We start from the raw sequence: 19313 nt of genomic DNA on the forward strand, positions 1-19313 counted from the left end.
GAACTGATGCTTTTGAACTGTGCTGTTGGAGAAGACTGTTGAGAGTCCCTTGGACTGCAAGGAGACCCAACCAGTCCATCCTAAAGAAGATTAGTCCTGAATATTCATTGGAAAGACTGATGCTGAAGCTGAAACTCCAGTGCTTTGGCCACCTGATGTGAAGAGCTGACTCACTAGAAAAGACCCTGATGCTATGAGGGATTGAAGGCAGAAGAAGGAGTCGACAGAGGATGAGATGGTTGGATGGCATCACCGACTCAATGGACATGAGTTTGAGTAAACTATGGGAGTTGGTGATGGACAGGGAGGCCTGCCATGCTGCGATTCATGGGGTCGCAGAGTCGGACACAACTGAACGACTGAACTGAACTGAAGTTGCATGACTCAGGAAAACATCACTTCATATTTAACAGCCTCAGTTCAGTTCAGTCGCTCAGTTGTGTCCGACTCTTGGCGACCCCATGAATCGCACCACGCCAGGCCTCCCTGTCCATCACCAACTCCCGGAGTTCACTCAGACTCACATCCATCAGGTCAGTGATGCCATCCAGCCATCTCATCCTCTGTTGTACCCTTTTCCTCCTGCCCCCAATCCCTCCCAGCATCAGAGTCTTTTCCAATGAGTCAACTCTTCGCATGAGGTGGCCAAAGTACTGGAGTTTCAGCTTTAGCATCATTCCTTCCAAAGAAATTCCAGGGATGATTTCCCTCAGAATGAACTGGTTGGATCTCTTGCAGTTCAAGGGACTCTCAAGAGTCCTCTCCAACACCACAGTTCAAAAGCATCAATTCTTCTGTGCTCAACTTTCTTCACAATCCAACTCTCACATCCATACATGACCACTGGAAAAACCATAGCCTTAATTAGAAAGACATTTGTTGGCAAAGTAATGTCGTTGCTTTTCAATATGCTATCTAGGTTGGTCATAACTTTTCTTCCAAGGAGTAAGCAACTTTTATGTAGCAACTTCATGGCTGCAATCACCATCTGCAGTGATTTTGGAGCCCAAAAAAATAAAGTCTGACATTTGTTTCCACTGTTTCCTCATCTATTTCCCATGAAGTGATGGGACCAGATGCCATGATCTTCATTTTCTGAATGCTGAACTTTAAGCCAACTCTTTCACTCTCCTCTTTCACTTTCATCAAGAGACTCTTTAGTTCCTCTTCATTTTCTGCCATAAGGGTGGTGTCATCTGCATATCTGAGGTTACTGATATTTCTCCCAGCAATCTTGATTCCAGCTTGTGCTTCTTCCAGCCCAGCGTTTCTCATGATGTAGTCTGCATAGAAGTTAAAAAAGCAGGGTGACAATATACAGCCTTGATGTATTCCTTTTCCTATTTGGAACCAGTCTGTTGTTCCATGTCCAGTTCTAACTGTTGCTTCCTGACTTGCATACAGATTTCTCAAGAGGCAGGTCAGGTGGTCTGGTATTCCCATCTCTTTCAGAATTTTCCACAGTTTATTGTGATCCACACAGTCAAAGGCTTTAGCATAGTCAATAAAGCAGAAAGAGATGTTTTTCTGGAACTCTCTTGCTTTTTCCATGATACAGCAGATGCTGGCAATTTGATCTCTGGTTCCTCTGCCTTTTGTAAAACCAGCTTGCACATCTGGAAGTTCACGGTTCACGCATTGCTGAAGTCTGGCTTGGAGAATTTTAAGCATTACTTTACTAGCATGTGAGATGAGTGCAATTGTTCAGTAGTTTGAGCATTCTTTGGCATTGCCTTTCTTTGGGATTGGAATGAAAACTGACATTTTCCAGTCCTGTGGCCACTGCTGAGTTTTCCAAATTTGCTGGCATATTGAGTGCAGCACTTTCACAGCATCATCTTTCAGGATTTCAAATAGCTCCACTGGAATTCCATCACCTCCACTAGCTTTTTGTTCGTAGTGATGCTTTCTAAGGCCCACTTGACTTCACATTCCAGGATGTCTGCTCTAGGTGAGTGATCACACCATCGTGATTAGCTGGGTCGTGAAGATCTTTTCTGTACAGTTCTTCCGTGTATTCTTGCCACCTCTTCTTAATATTTTCTGCTTCTGTTAGGTCCATACCATTTCTGTCCTTTATCGAGTCCATCTTTGCATGAAATGTTCCCTTGGTATCTCTAATTTTCTTGAAGATGTCTCTAGTCTTTCCCATTCTGTTCTTTTCCTCTATTTCTTTCCACTGATCACCGAGGAAGGCTTTCTTATCTCTTCTTGCTATCCTTTGGAACTCTGCTTTCAGATGCTTATATCTTTCCTTTTCTCCTTTGCTTTTCGCTTCTCTTCCTTTCACAGCTATTTGTAAGGCCTCCCCAGACAGCCATTTTGCTTTTTTGCATTTCTTTTCCATGGGGATGGTCTTGATCCCTGTCTCCTGTACAGTGTCACAAACCTCCTTCCATAGTTCTTCATCAGGCACTCTATCTATCAGATCTAGGCACTTAAATCTATTCCTCACTTCCACTGTATAATAAGGGATTTGATTTAGGTCATACCTGAATGGTCTAGTGGTTTTCCCTACAAGTCTGAATTTGGCAATAAGGAGCTCATGATCTGAGCCACAGTCAGTTCCCAGTCTTGTTTTTGTTGACTGTATAGAGCTTCTCCATCTTTGGCTGTAAAGAATATAATCAATCTGATTTCTGTGTTGACCATCTGGTGATGTTCATGTGTAGAGTCTTCTCTTGTGTTGTTGGAAGAGGGTGTTTGCTATGACCAGTGCATTTTCTCCACATTCAAGGCCAAATTTGCCTGTTACTCCAGGTGTTTCTTGACTTCCTACTTTTGCATTCCAGTCCCCTATAATGAAAAGGACATCTTTTTGGGGTTTAGTTCTAAAAGGTCTTGTAGGTCTTCATAGAACCATTCAACTTCAGCTTCTTCAGTGTTACTGATTGGGGCATAGACTTGGATTACTGTGACACTGAATGGTTTGCCTTGGAGACAAACAGAGATCATTCTGTCGTTTTTAAGATTGCATCTAAGTACTGCATTTTGGACTATTTTTTTGACCATGATGGCTACTCCATTTCTTCTGAGGGATTCCTGCCCGCATTAGTAGATATAATGGTCATCTGAGTTAAATTCACCCATTCCAGTTCATTTTAGTTTGCTGATTCCTAGAATATCGACATTCACTCTTGCCATCTCGTTTGACCACTTCCAATTTGCCTTGATTCATGGACCTGACATTCCAGGTTCCTATGCAATATTGCTCTTTACAGCATCGGACCTTGCTTCTATCACCAGTCACATCCACAGCTGGGTATTGTTTTTGCTTTGGCTCCATCCCTTCATTCTTTCTGGAGTTATTTCTCCACTGATCTCCAGTAGCATTTGGGCACCTAATGACCTGGGGAGTTCCTCTTTCAGTATCCTATCATTTTGCCTTTCATACTGTTCGTGGGGTTCTCAAGGCAAGAATACTGAAGTGGTTTGCCATTCCCTTCTCCAGTGGACCACATTCTGTCAGACCTCTGCACCATGACCCGCCCGTCTTGGGTGGCCCCAGAGGCATGGCTTAGTTTCACTGAGTTAGACAAGGCTGTGGTCCTAGTGTGATTAGATTGACTAGTTTTCTGTGAGTATGGTTTCAGTGTGTCTGCCCTCTGATGCCCTCTTGCAACACCTACCATCTTACTTGGGTTTATTGAGGGTTTAACAGCCTCAGTTGTCTGTTTTATTATATATCATGATTTGGTGAGTAAGGAATTTGGGGAAGGCTTGCCTGAATGATGCTTCTGTTTCATGCGACATTGACCAGGTCACTCAGTGGTGTTCAGCTGGTGAACCAGGTCCATGACAGCATCACACACCTGTCAGGTGTTTTGGCGGAATAGCCAGAAAGCCGTCCTCAGCTGGGACTGTCAAGTGAAGCACCTACAGGCAGCCCCCAGCGTGCTGGCCTTGTGGGGTGGGGGGTGGGGGGGTCAGTGGACAAGGCAGAAGCTGCATGGCCCTTTGAAGTGAGAGCCACACAGCATCACTCCCACCGTATTTTCTTGGTTACCAAGTAGTCACCAAGGTCAGGCCACATTCAGAAGGAGGAGAATCAGAGCCCACTTCCCAAGGGTCTGATGGGATGTCCAAGAGGAGGCTCAAAGAATTTGGAGCCATCTTGAATTCACCACCCTATCTGATTTCAGAGTGTGCTGAAATACTCAAACTATTTACTTATAGATTCAGGTATTTACTAAAGTTGCTCAATCATGTCTGACCCCTGTGACCCCAGGGACTGTGGCCCACCAGGCACCCCTGTCCATGGGATTTTCCAGGCAAGAGTTCCAGAGTAGGTTGCCATTTCCTTCTCCACGGGATCTTCCCGACCCAGGGATTGAACCCGGGTCTCCAGCATTGTAGGCAGACACTTTTACCATCTGAGCCACCAGGGAAGTCCAAGCCTTTACTAACTTGAACAAATTTTTAAAAAAAATTTTAGCAGGGCATAAAAGCAATGTTGTTGTTTCATATTATCCAGTGATGAGCAGGGCACTGCACCTGTACTACTTTCTACAGCAAGTCTCACTAGCTGGAGAGTGACAGACCAACCTTCCTTTCTTGTTGCTGCTTACAATCCAAAGAACCATAATATACTGGTTAAAATGACATTAACCAAAAATCATCCTCCTCCGTTTCTGATGTGTCAGTACCTCTAAGTTTCCTTTTTTTTTTTCCCCATGGAAAGCAAAAGTGACCTTTATTCAAATGGTAAAAAAGAATGCTTTCTGCCTGATGTCCAAAGGTGATACGAATTTTAGAAATACATTTTTCCATGAGAGTCCAAAAAAAAAAAAAAAAAAAAAACCACACACACAATAAAGGACAGAGATTAAGATTAAGGGTTAGAAATCTGTATCACAGGTGATTAATTATCACTAACAAATATGCAGGAATACATTCACTGTCATTTTTTAAACCAAGTAATTTCAAGTGGAGAATATTACAATAAAGGCTCAATTCTTTCAGTTAAAAAAATTTAAAAGGCAGTGGACAGAACATCGTATGACTGACCAAACAAACTTTTTATATTGTCAAACTTTCTCACAAATATGTCTATACACACACAAAGTAACTAAATGGCAAGCAACTAGGGGAAAGAAAACAAAGCCTCCAACTCTTTTTGAATAATGTGATGAAAGACAAATAAGAGCACTCTACTTGCAGGATACAAAGGGTTCTCTCAGACAAGTTTTGATGAACAGAGCAGGTGCCTAATACAGAGACAAATACGTGTACGTGTGCGGGCATGTGCACGCACTCAGTCACTTAGTTGTGTCCAACCATTTGCCACCCCATGGGCTACTATAGCCCACCGGGCTCCTCAGTCCATGCAATTTTCCAGGCAAGAATACTGGAGTGGGTTGCCATTTCCTACTCCAGACCTCTAAGTTTTCTTAAGCATGGAATTCTCTGCTCAGAGAGTTAAATGACACCAAAAAGCCACTGAGTGCAACCCAAACTTCATCTTGTCGGGTAATTTATGGGAAGAGAGTTGAAGGCATCCAGCCTGGATGAAGTTCAAACGAAAGGGACAAAGTAGAGGAGAGGTAAAGGCTTTCAAAGATTCTTTGACTCCACCGCATCCAAGGACCTGACACCAAAGGAACCGAGAAAACAAAGCGTTAACTGTCGTCATTTAGGGAGAAAGCGTGAAGTCTCTGGCTCTCCAATCGCACCTTCATGCTGGGTGACCTTCACAGCACATGGCAGCTGAGCTGTGCTAGGTGTCTTGGCCACGCCCGTGGCCATTGTCCTAAGGGCCCCATCCGACTTCCTGGTGCGCCCCACCCAGGGTGCCTCCCTGTCCTGATTTCTCATCCCCACAGTGCATGGTGGTTGGAGGTGGACTGGGGAACTGGGGTGGGCGGCTAGGGGTGCACAGCGAGGGTCTTCCTACTGGATCGCCAAGAGCCTCACGGGCCACAGGCAGAGTCCCGCAGATTCAAAAAATGGAACCAAATCTCTGGCTTCCCAGGACAGCCCTAAACTTGCACACTCTAAGTGAAAAGGGGGTATTGAGGCTAGTAGCTCCTTAACCAGCACATACTGCTTCTCCTGGATAAGAATAAATGGCTGCCTCTTAGACATGACAAAGAAGTGACTATAAAAAGGGCCTATGGGGACTTCCCTGGTGGTCCAGCGGGTGGGGCTCCACGCTCCCAATGCAGGGGGCGCCGAGGTTCAGCCCCTGGCTGGGAAACAAGATCCCACATGCCTGCCACACCTTAGAAGTTCACATGCCACGGGCGGCGGGGAGGGGCTCTCTTGGGCCCTGGCTAAGGCCCAGTGCAGCCAAAATAAGTAGATAAATAAGTATTTTGTAAAGGGCATACGAAGTGGCCCACCCAATTTCTTCCACATGATGTAACAGCCATGTTTGTCATCCATCCATCCACTGAGTACAACTGGTGCCTGAGACAGTCAAGAAACCTCCTGCAATGCAGGAGACCGAGGTTCAATCCCTGGGTCGGGAAGATTCCCTGGAGAAGGGCATGGCTACCCACTCCAGCAATTCTTGCCTGGACAATCCCATGGACACAGGAGCCTGGCGCTACACTCCATGGGGTCGAAACGAGTCGGACACAGCTGAGCGACTTTCACTTACTTTTCAACACAAGGGCGGAGCCCTCACTGTTTGAGATCTAGAGACCACACGTCTCCTTTCTGTTGGTCGTTGCCCAGGCTACCATCCTGCTCATCCCACCTGTCCCAGCTAACTCCGGCCCCAGTGCTCTCCTGCCTCATAAAAAATTGAAGTCATTTCCCCTCAGATCACCCTCTAAGGCTGAAGGCTCCAAAAAAGCAGGTTTTGTGTTCATCAACACTGGCCTCAAACAGTGTTACATGGTGTGTACTCCTTACTCAACTTTAAATAGGCTTCTTGTTGTTGATCAGTCACTAAGTCATGTCCAACTCTACGACCCCATGAACTGCAGCACGCCAGGCTTCCCTGTCCTTCACCATATCCCGGAGTTTGCTCAAACTCATGTCCATTGAGTCCGTGATGTCATCCGACCATCTCATACTCTGCAGCCCTCCTCTCCTTTTGCTTTCTATCTTTCCTGGCATCAGGGTCTTTTGAGTTGGCTCTTTACTTGGGTCCAAAATACCACTTGGTAGTTAGAAAGACTGAAAAGCAGCTTTTCTGTTGCCCTACATCAAGATTCGGCTTTCACACAGATGACCAACTACAGAAGGACAGAGAAAGAGTTGAAATAGAGCCCATAAAACTAGTAAAAATGGAGAATTTTTGTTTTTTTTCCTGGCTTTCAACTTTTTATTTCATATTAGGGAATAGTCAATTAACATGTTGTGGTAGTTTCAGGTGAACAGCAAAGGGACTCAGCCATACATGTATGTGTACCCCCCAAAACGCCTTCAAAAAATGGAGAATATTTTTAATCTCATGATCATGCAGGCATATTTAAGATCAGACTTCCCTTGAAGACTGAGGAAGTATGTGCCCACATGGTCTGCATTTCTTCACAGAGCTACACTTTCAGAAGCTTCAAAATTATCTTTTCAAACAATCTTTGGTATTTGTGTATTTCCAGCCTCTCTCTCATCTGACATAAGCCACAGGCAGGCCTCCGCAATTCCCTGGTCCTCTGCAAACAGGATTTGTCATCCATCTCTACATTGTGGTCAATTCTTTCAACAGATGGAATCCAAAAAAGAACATCTGGCTCGGAGGCACAATCCTAGAAACAGTACTTCACCACAGATAATTATCTGTCATGAATTCATTTCAGGAGATGGCAAGAGCAAAGGGATATATCTTTACATTTTCAGGTGGAGCAGTGTGGGTGTGAAATGATGCTGAGCTCTATACATTTTAAACTTTGTTTGAACAGGAATTCTAACAATGTAGGCAAGAGTTTGATCCTGAAAGGATGTGTGCTTGATCAAATGTAACCTACTAATTAAAAAGGAAGGGAGAAAGGCAAGATTTGAAATACCTAATCCTTCAGGACTTAAGAAGCTAGAAAATAAAAAGCAAAACAGAGCATTTAAACATTTCAGGAAATGAAGTTTCTAAGAGTGCTGTCACAGCCGCTGCTTTGTTCTCCCAAGTATCCATTACAAGAAATTACTAAAGCAAAAAGGATAAATTACTCCAGTACAAATGGTCAAAACAGACAGGGGTCTAACTTCCTTAATATAAAAATCAGGAAGAACAAGACCAAAAGGCAATTTGAAAAATGAGCAAAGGACATAAACAACAAAGGATAGATAACAGAAAAATAGATACTAATGGTTTTTAAATGTGTCAAATTAAACTCAGTCTCATGTATACTAAGAGAAATGTGCGTTAAATGACAATGGGTCTCATTTTCCACTTCTCAGATTCAAAACGTTAGGGAACACACTGAACAGGCAAAGATGGGGAGGCAGACGCAGCATTCACGGCGGGTCAGGGGAGCACTGTTTGGCATACCTCTTTGGAGAGCAAATTTAATAAGTTATCAGAATCTTAAATACGCACATCCTTCCTCTTAGCAATATCATTCCCAAGAGTTTAGGTTCCATATATGATTTTCACTACAGCACTGCTTATCATATGAGAAAGGGGAAACTACCTAAATATCCAACAGTGGCAAACTGATAGTAGAATACACCCACTATGAGAAAAATGCAAAATGTTAACAAGAATGTGAGGGAGCTACAGGCACCAATGGGGAATGATTTACAAGACACGATGTTAAGCAAAGACAGCAAAATGCAACCAAATGTATTTCCAGTGCACTACCTTTCATGGCATCTGGTCCCATCACTTCATGGCAAATAGATGGGGAAACAGTGACTGACTTTATATTTGGGGGCTCCAAAATCACTGCAGATGCTGACTGCAGCCATAAAATTAAAAGACATCTGCTCCTTGGAAGAAAAGTTATAAGCAACCTAGACAGCATATTAAAAAGCAGAGACATTACTTTGCCAACAAAGATCAGTCTAGTCAAGGCTACGGTTTTTCCAGTGGTCATGTATGGATGTGAGAGCTGGACTATAAAGAAAGCTGAGTGCTAAAGAACGGATGCTGTTGAACTGTGGTGTTGGGGAAGATTCTTGAGAGTCCCTTGGACTGCAAGGAGATCCAATCAGTCCATCTTAAAGGAAATCAGTCCTGAATATTCATTGGAAGGACTGATGCTGAAGCTGAAACTCCAATCGTTTGGCCACCTGATGTGAAGAACTGATTCATTTGAAAAGACCCTGATACTTGGAAAGATTGAGGACAGGAGGAGAAGGGGACAGCAGAGGATGAGATGGTTGGATGGCATCACTGACTCAATGGACAAGAGTTTGAGTAAACTCCGGGAGTTGGTGATAGACAGGGAGGCCTGCGGTCCGTGGGGGTCACAATGAGTTGGACATGACTGAGTGACTGAACTGAACTTTTTGTGGAAAAAAAAAAAAAGGTGTGGTATTTTAAAATATTTTAAAAACATCTTTGGCCTTCTCTTTAAAAAGTGGAGTTGAGGTACTTCCTGGTGGTCCAGCAGTTAAGACTCTGTGCTTCCAGTGAAGGGGGTGTGGGTTTGACCCCCTGGTTGGGGAACTAAGATCCCACATGCGATGTGAGCAAAAAAATATCTTCTAAAAAATAAGTGAATAAATAATAAAAGGTAAAGTTGAATTCCACTCTCCTTGAAGGCTAGACTTAGACTACAGTATAAGACAGAAATTACAGCATGTGATTTCTCAGTTGCTGTGCTCAGTCAGTCAGTCATGTCCAGCTCTTTATCTGTCCGTGGGATTTTCCCAGGCAAGAATACCAGAGTGGGTTGCCATTCCCATCTCCAGGGGATCTTCCTGACCCAAGGACTGAACTCACATCTGTTTCATCTCCTGCACTGGCTTCTGACACAATGTCATGAAAGGCTTCCTGTCTTGGATCCGTGCTCTGGGGAGAGCCAAAACGTGACAAGGACACTAAAGCAGCACTGTGGAGAGTCCAGGTGATGGACAAGTGAACCTCTTCACAACTAACAGGAGTCAACCAACCCCACGGAAGTGGATCCTCCAGCCGCAATCGGTCCTTCAGATGAGACCAGGGCCTTGGCCAACATCCTGGCTACAACCTCATGAAGGAGAACTACCCAGCTTAAGCCACTCTCAAGCTTCTGACACACAGAAACCTTGAATAGTAAGCGTTTGTTGTTTTACGGTGTTAAGTCTTGGAGTCATATATCACACAGCACTCAGTAACCAACGCAGCGAAGACATTCACATATATGCTTGAATATTTGCAGAACATCTCTAGAGAGAAAATGGAGAGACTGGGCCTCAGGGGTGGGAGGAAACATTTTTGGTCACACTGTGTCTTTTTATACTTGCGTTTTTATTTTCCTAATGTATTACCTTTTCTTTAAAAAGACACATGTAACAAAAGAACCTCACAGATTCCATGAATGGCTGAACTGTGCATAAACATCTTTAACCTCCCTATTTTAACTCTTAAAAAATTTAATTTGTTCCACTTGTGAAATAAAACTGAAGTAAATAGTAAAATACAAGTTGAAATATTTTAGAAAATATCTCCCCCCAACTCTGCCCAGATACAGAGCCCACTGTATAAATCAGCACTCTGTCAGAAAGAGAGCAGAGAAAATTAATGATGGAAACAGAGAAGCTTAGGAGATTTAAATAACCACCTCCCTGATTCTCAGAGAAGACTTTTCTTGGCTGAATATCACAGGAGCTCAGAGAATGGTTAGGGCAAAGCCAGCCTATTTTAGAAAATCTTGACGAATCTGTGCTAGGGATTATCCAAGGGTCCCACTCTCTGTGTCTCCTCAAATACAGTTAAGTCCATAACTCTTTAGAGACCACTCGACATGCAGGTCCTCTGTACCTGCTTGTATAGCCCCCACTCAACAGGATCCCACTTTCCCTTCCTCCCCAGGTGACTATTATGTGCCAGACTATAGTGCCTTCATGGAAAAGGCTGACTCTGGCCCTTGAGCAAGGGACCCTGGACTGAGCAGTGGGGAACAGAGCTCGAATCCAGCAAGGCACCTTGAACCAATCATCCATCCATCTGACTTATTTACTTTCCATTACCAAGAAGAAAGCTGAGCACCAAAGAACTGATGCTTTTGAACTGTGGTGTTGGAGAAGACTCTTGAGAGTCCCTTGGACTGTAAGGAGATCCAACCAGTCCATCCTAAAGGACAGCCCTGAATATTCATTGGAAAGACTGATGCTAAAGCTAAAACTCCAATACTTCAGTCACCTGATGCGAAGAACTGACTCATTTGAAAAGACCCTGATGCTGGGCAAGATTGAAGGAGGGAAGAGAAGGGGATAACAGACGATGAGATGGTTGGATGGCATCACCAACTCAATAGACATGAGTTTGAGTAAACTCCAGGAGTTGGTGATGGACAGGGAAGCCTGGAGTACTGTGGTCTATGGGGTCACAAAGAGCCAGACACGACTTGAGCGACTGAACTGAAGTGAACCAAGAACAGATGGAGGGCCTCCCACAATCCCTCTGCTGTGCCAGGTGGTGAGGACACCCCATGAATCTCACTCAAGGGCATGTGCCGTGTCGTGTGTGCACATGTGTGTAAGAGGTTAGCAAAGCACCTCTGTTCCCACCCCAACTAACCTTGTATGATTTCAAAAATGTAATGTGAAAGCGGACAACAGAGGACAAGATGGTTGATGGCATCCATTGATGACTCAATGGACATGAGTTTGAGCAAATTCTGGGAGATAGTGAAGGACAGGGAAGTCTGGCGTGCTGCAGTACACAGGTTGCAAAGAATCGGACACAACTGAGCAACTGAACAATCACAAAATGTGTAAGCAAGTGGCATAGACACTCAGAAAACAATGACCAAAAAAATGTCATTTGGGGGGAAAAATTAAAGTTACAGAACTGCATTTTTGCTCATTTCCCTTTTGAACACAAAATTCATATTTGGTTATGGAAATAACATCTCCCTTTTAAGCTCTTCAGACACCAAACCAAAGAGGTCTCAGCCTGCTTGCTCCTGGAGAAAGACGCACAGAGAGTCCACCAGATGTTGGTCCCAGCAGACCCCGTCGCCACTCCCAACCCCCATTCAGTGTGACAATGTTAGGACAACTCAGTTAATGTACTTATCTATTTAGGGAGGCAGCATCTCTCGGAGACAATGCTTATTCAAAGGCCATGACTTGACTTCTACTTTGTTGTACTCAGTTCCACCTCCCTGGAGAGTCTAAACATAATGGCAAATACAAGCCTTCGAGTTCAGCAGCAGCTGCGTATTATGGTTAAATGCATGGTGTCCAAAACACAGTTTAAGAAATTATTAGATTCTGGTCCAGGACTAGTCACTTGTCACATACATTATGCTTTTTCTAATTAAGTCACGTGGAATTTGCTAGGAAATCCATTTTTCAGACTCTTCCACCCCTGCTGCCCGTGTGCTCAGCCCTGTCCGGCCCTTTGCCATCCCATGGACTGTAGCCTGCCAAGCTCCTCTGTCCACGGGCTTCTCCAGGCAAGAGTACTGGAGTTTCCTTCTCCAGGGGATCTTCCCAACCAGGGATTGAACCCATATCTCCTGCATTGGCAGGCAGATCTTTCAGCAACGCGCCACCTGGGAAGACCTATCCCACCCCTGGACCCTGCCTGAAAGTATTAGAAGAACCGAACCTGTAAGCAAGACTTCCTTAGCCACTAAATCCTTGTGTCTCAGGCCCTTACTTTACTCCATGGTGTCAGCATCTTGTTTGTCGTTTGTTCTCACTGTGGTGGTGTGTCATCATGTTGTCATCCTTTACTTTGTAACGAAGAGAAGATTTTTGTTTCTAAAGACACTGCAGGGTTACCCTATAATTTGATAAATAATTATCACTTCTTTGAGAAAACAAAACTAAAAATGACATGATCAGCAATTCCCTTACCATACAATAATTCAAGGAGGTTTTCCAGTGGACTGCTTTATACATTCATGGCTCTTTTACAACCAAGAATACATTCTTGCATGTGCACAGAATAAAATAAAGTGACAAAGTAACAGAATGACAATTCTCACCAAGATAGATAATATGAACTACCAGGTGGCTAAATTTCGAAGCACATCTTATTATTACATTTTACTGTGTCATATGTCATTACTTTCTGATAATCAATACATTTATTTGTCACCTATACATTTTAAAAATAGGAATAAATATAAAAAATTTCCCCAATAGAATGAGACCTAATTAACTTAAAACTTCATTTAAAAAAAAGAAGAAAAAAAAAAAACTGTGTTTACTAGGCTGTCATGAAGGCTAGGTAGTTAGAGGAACATTGCAGTATTATCCTTAAAGAACAGCTCTGTGAAATTTACACTCCAGTCATGGCATCAAAAACACACCAAGATACACTGGCCCCTGACATGTTTAAAAAACCTAGATGGTCAGACGTCCACTACAGCATACAGCGTCCAGATAAAGTGCAGCCCAAATAAGGAGCTTAGAAATGGTTAAATTTGGCAAAGAAATCCTATTCTGAACTAATTTAAGGATTCTACATCAAGTATCACAAAGTCAAGAGATAAAATAGGCTAAAGGGCTTTTGCTTGAGTTTTGCTTTGCGATTCTTCTGTTTTTCAAGACAATGATTAGAAGCATGAGAAGAAAGTGAGATGCCTTAACAATCCTATGGGACACATCCTAAGTGACCCTTAAGAAGTTGCATCAGGCAGCAGTTGCTTCAAAACCAGTTTCACTGTTTGGAGGTCCATTTGTTACTTTAACAAAAGGAAAAGGACTGAGCACCCTGCCAATCATCGGAGTCAAACATTATGGCTAAGCCACTCAGGACATGCCCCCTTGCCTCTGCCCACACACACTACTCTAAGCAGAATCTGAGAAAACAACTTGTTTTTACTTTTCATAATATTCTTCTCCCCCAGAGAATGGAAGTAATTGGGTATATAGAGGTATTTTCCCTAAAATAAAATAAAATGGCAAGGATGGAATGGAAAAGGGACTACCCCCATGCAAAAATCAATGAAAGTTGATCAGAACTAGCAGATGTAACAAGAATTCACACTTATACCAGGCTTCTTTCAAGTCAGGTACTGTTCTAAGTAGAATCTTATCTTGAATCCCAACAACCTCATAGAGTAAGTACTATGGTTGTTCTGTTTTATCCATAAGCAACAAAAGGCACAAAAAGGCTAAGTAACTTGCCCAAGGTCACACAGCAAGAAAGAACAAAGCCAGGATTTGGCCCCAGCTCACTGGCTCTAAAGTCTGTGCTACTGATCATTACAATATACCACCTCCTATAGGCAGCCACCAGTTCACATACATCATCCATTTCCAGACCTGTGCTCCACACTGGAGACAGCATACAGAGGGTGGTGTGAGTGGAGTTTGGGGGGGTACCCAAGCCAAATCAGGGTTGGGAAAGCCTCCCTGGAGGAGACGATGGCCACGCGGAACCTTGGACACAAGCAGATAGCCAGGCAAGGGAGGACGAGAGGGATGAAGGGGAAGAAACTTGATTTGGGTAGAGCACATGGAAAATTTCAAGGCAGAAAAGAATGTGGTTCTCCCAAGGACCAGTAAGTAGTTTAACTTGGCGGCACAGTGGTATCAAAAGGGGGGGGGCGGTGAGGGGGCACCCAGGCAATGCCAAGGAGACAGGAATCACATCCCAGAGAGCCTCGTGATCTGGCTAAGGAGTGGGGATTTATCTGCCATAAACAACTGAAGAATTTTATACTAGGAAACAAAAAGATCAGGTCATTTCCTCCTTAGCTCACTGGCTATGACGAAAGACTAGATTGGAGAAAACCAAGGATGGAAGCAGAGTCCAGTTAGGAAGCTGTTTCCAAGCTGTAATGAGAGACTGGTATCCCATAGCCCAGAGACCAGAGCCAGGGGAAATTTCTTAAACCAAGGGGCGGAGCTAGAACACGCACAGCAGCGCCATATTCAGGTTCCCCCTCCCCTAACTCCCCTGAAGTCTTCCTGCTCCAGGGACCCTCCTTGGGGTTTGTACCCTCAGATTAGGTCCCAATACATGGTCTGAAAAGTCTCAGCATCTTTAAAATTGCCCCGAACAACACAGTGAAGAAAAGCAAGCCCGTTCTTCTCGAACTCTTGCCACTCAAAGGATTCTTGAAATTCTGATCTTAATCATGTTGGGAACTTTTTTTTCCTTATTTCCTTTTTTTTTTTTTTTTCCAGTTATTAAAATTTGCTTACATTTCTGTCAAAGAGGTTGGGTCATAACTGGCCTCTATAAGCCTGGAAATATTTTGCAAGGATTATGACTTAACATACAATGCACATTCTTGACCTTATTATCTGCTGCTTTCCCAGTCTGGCCAAAGGTCTTTGGGAAGAGCTTTTTCAACAAAAAACCTGCTCCTGGACCTTGGTCCTTATTTGTGATGCCTCATAGGAATCCCTATTTAAACTCAAAACTACCTCACTTGTATCTCTACAGAATCTTTGTCCTCTTTGACTCTTTGAAGTAAGGCTGAAAATATGACAAAGAAGCAGATGATGGTTATCAGCATATGGCATGCTTCTTTAAAAAAAAGCTAAAATGTTCCATAAATGTTACCATATTTAAATAAACTTCCATTTTCCTCCCAAACATACGTTATTGATTCTCCCAAAATGAAAGAGGTTTTGGGAGTTAAAAATTTGGGCCAGCTCTGGGCCTCTGAGCTTTGAGTCCTAGTATACAGTTTCACTTTACAACCAACCTGTTGGCATTTTTTCACTTTAAGTATTAGTGTTTCCTTTGGCAGAAACTGTTCGGAACATCAATAGGGCTTGTCAGGGTTTTGCTTTTGTTCTGTAGGTTCTTTGAGAATCTCCAGACTAGAAGGGCCAGTTAGGATTTTCAGGACAAAGGCCAGTGGGATGCTGGACTTACCTCCCACCACCCTCATCCCAACCTCTTTGTTTCCAAACCCTCAATTCTTCCCTGTCACATTCCTTTGGATTTCCCCGACTCGGTGGAAAAAAAAAAAATTCCGCCTGCCAAAGCAGGAGACGTGGGTTCGATCCCTGGGTGGGGAAGATCCCCTGGAGAAGAATAGCAACCCATTCCAGGAGTCTTCCCTGGGACATTCCATGGACCGAGGACCCTGGAGGGCTAGAGTCCATGGGGTCGCAAAGAGTCGGACACGACTGAGCGACTTAACAACCACGCTCCTTTAACTCTTCTCGTTGAAACGTAGGCTGTCCTGCCTGGCTCTTGCGGACAGAGGGCTCGGTGACCATCCGGCGCAGAGAGCATGACCCCTGCGCGTCCCTCTGGGATCAGATCTGAAAAGACACCACTGAGGGTGCTGTGAGGGGGCGTCCCGGGAGTTGCGGGAAGCCAGGTTTACCTTCACGAAGAGGGTGATGTCGTGGTCCTGCCCCGGGGCCCCCTCCTCGGACGCCTCGCCGCCCTCCTGGCCGCCGTTCTCGGGCACTGTCCCGCCGCCGCGTTCAGCGCTGCGCTCGTCCGCCAGGTGGTTGCTCAGGTCGGCCTGGGGCTCCCCGACCTCCGCCGGCCGGATCGCCTCTCCAGCCGCGGTGCCCTCCTCCTCGCCCCCGGCCGTGGCCTCCTCGCTTGGCCCCTGGAGACCCCGCTCCGGCCTCTCCTCTTCGGCCTCCTCCGCCTGCCCCGGGGGCCCACCCTGGTCCGCGTCCTCACCGGCCTCTGCCCTCGCGTCCCCTGGGGCCGCTTCCCCCGACTCCCCTCCCTCGGGGTCGCCCGTCTCCTCCGCTGAGCCCCGAGGCCCCCGCGCAAGCTCGCCGGGGGTGGACCCCACGCTCTCCGCCGCTGGGGCCTCAATCGCCTCTGCCTCGGACTGGGATGTGCGGTCCCCTCCGTCCCGGGGCTCACCCTCCGCGCCCTGCGCTCCTGCCGTCGGCACCCCGACATCCGTGCTGGCCCCTGCTGGCCCCCCGACATCTGTGCTATCCGCCACCGAATCCTCGGCTCCCACGCTCTCCCCCGCCGGCCCCTCGGCGTCCACGCGGGCCCCCACCGACCCCTCGGCGTCCACGCTGTTCCCCACCGACTCCGGGGCGTCCACGCGGGCCCCCATCGACCCCTCAGCTGCCACGCTTTCCCCCACCGACTCCGGGGCGTCCACGAGCGCCCCAGACGCCCCAGGCGCGCTGCCGGCCGGCTCCCTCGGCCCGCTCCCCGCTTCTTCCTTGGCGTTCAGGGCAGCGGGGTCCCCGCGCCCCGCCTGAGCCTCCCCCGGCTCCTCGCCCTGCACACCTGGCCCGGGGCTCGCCTCCTCCTCCGGCTCCGCGCCGCTCGTCGGCCCCTCTCCCCCGCGGACGTCCTCCCCTGCCTCGGCCTGGCCCTGCGCCCCGCTCCCGCCCCGCGTCTCGGCTCCCGGGCCCCCGCCGGAGCACGGTTCCAGCCCGCCCGTTCGCCCTCCGGCCGCCCCCGGGCCTTCCCCCTCGGGCCCCGCGGCCGTCGCGGCTGCGCCCGCCCCGTCGCCCCCCGGCGCCTCGGCGGGGCCCTCTCTAGCCTCCTCTCGCTGAGCCTTCGGGCCCGCGGCCTCCGGCTCGCCCCGCCTCTCTGCCTGAAGCTCCGAGCCCCCGGACGGGCTCCGAGGACGCGGGGCGCCCCCCTCCAGCTCCGCGACCTCGGCCATGGCTGTAGATCCCTGTCTTGGACCCGAGACCCTTCCTGGACTCTGCTGAGGAGCCGGCTGGCACTAGGCGAAGGGCACGGCGCGGGGGGACCGTGGCAGCCCCTCGGAGAGGACCCCCCTGCTCCGGGCTCTGGCGGCGCCCGAGCGGTGCGCTGGGCGCGCGGGGCGAAATCCTGTAGCCACAAGACGCCGCGCCCCTTCTCCCGAGCTTAAACTCTCTGGTTCTTTCACCGCTCCTGTTTCTCCCTGGTTCCGTGTCTGCTTCCCACCTGGACCCCTAATTCCGACCTTGGTTCCCTGGAAAGGCGCCCGCGAGGGTGCAGTGCGCGGCTGGGGAGGGCCGCTCGGCGTTCGGAGGTTGACCAGGAGTGCCCGGTGCCGCCTCCATCCCCCCTGGGGCTTGGGCGGGGTTTGCATCCTCCTCGGTTCCCCCTACGTGGGTGGCCTGAGAGCCTGGCCAATGACAGCCTTTCTTGCGGCCTTTGTGGATATCAGTGAAAATATCGTGATCCTGCCGGCAGCTTGGGAGCTTTCTGGAACAGCTTCAAGTTCCAGAGCCATTAAAATCACCCCCAGACGCCCAAACACCTAATCCCCACTTTCCCAGGAGTCAAGTGTTAAACTTCAGCAGCTGCTCAATTGCAGGCGCCCCTGAAATGCCTCAGTGCCCACGAGCAAGGTGGATACCTCCTGGAAGAAGGAAGGCAAGGCGGCACTCCTTCCTTCCAATTTCTGCCGGGGCCTACTGAGAAGTTCCAGGGGCCTCGATATAGAAGGAAGAGGAGCTGTATCATGTAATCAATCGTATAATTCTGCATCTTTCTTTGATTTTCTGTAATTTAAAATGCAATATTTCTAGCTCTGGTGGTTCAGATGGTAAAGAATCTGCATGGAATGTGAGAGACCAGGGTTTGATCCCTGGCTTGGAAAGATTCCCCTGGAGAAGGAAATAGCAATCCACTCTAGTATTCTTGCCTAGAGAATACCATGGACCAAGAGCCTGGCGGGCTACAGTCCATGGGGTTGCAAAGAGTCTGAGCACGACTAAAGCACACATTTTAAAATGAATACAGGCTCAATGCTGAAAATAGGGTAGCTAGAAAATAACAGAGCTCTTGAAAATTTTTCTGTTATCTCATTACCCATGTTAAATGAAGATATCTCCTGCCACGTCAATAAACAAGAAATGTCACAGCCATCAGTGACTTCTGGCCTCCAAATGTGATTGAGGGCTCCCAAAACTGCAATCCAGGGGATGCCACCACCCTCCATGGTGATTGCTGAGGATCCGAGGGAATACGAGAAGCAGCCATCTACTGCTGTTTAAGGAGAACAAGGAAACTGGATTTGGCCCCAGATAGTGAGGTGCATATGAAAGGAATGAATTCTGTAAGCCCAGAGGCTTGCATCTTCCCAGGCTTAGAATGCTAAATTCCTGAACTTGATACCAGATCTTTGATGCTCAGACTACCTAGTCCCTTTGTTACAAACTTGTTCATAGCCTGACTCCCCCTCCGGCCTCCTTGGAGCGGTCTCTCAGATTTAACTAAGGTGCTGTCTCCAGGGCTGCAGTCTTCCCTTTGCCCCAAATAAAACTGAACTCAAAAGTCTCAAGTTGGCTTCCCTGGTGGCTCAGAGGTTAAAGAGTCTGCCTGGAATGCGGGAGACCCGAGTTCGACCCCTGGGTCGGGAAGATCC

The 19313-nt window shown here is 47.0% G+C and overlaps 1 protein-coding gene across 1 annotated transcript in view; it reads right to left on the bottom strand.

The window, feature by feature from the left end:
• The window catches only part of CLIC6 (chloride intracellular channel 6), a 60738-nt gene extending 43123 nt beyond the window's left edge, over positions 1-17615 (bottom strand). Inside the window, exon 1 of the mRNA XM_013964117.2 lies at positions 16344-17615. Coding sequence (XP_013819571.2) covers positions 16344-17615 — 1272 coding nt within the window. The remainder of the gene's footprint in view (positions 1-16343) is intronic.

Source organism: Capra hircus, chromosome 1 (assembly GCF_001704415.2).
Source record: "Capra hircus breed San Clemente chromosome 1, ASM170441v1, whole genome shotgun sequence".
NCBI classification, from domain to species: domain Eukaryota; kingdom Metazoa; phylum Chordata; class Mammalia; order Artiodactyla; family Bovidae; genus Capra; species Capra hircus.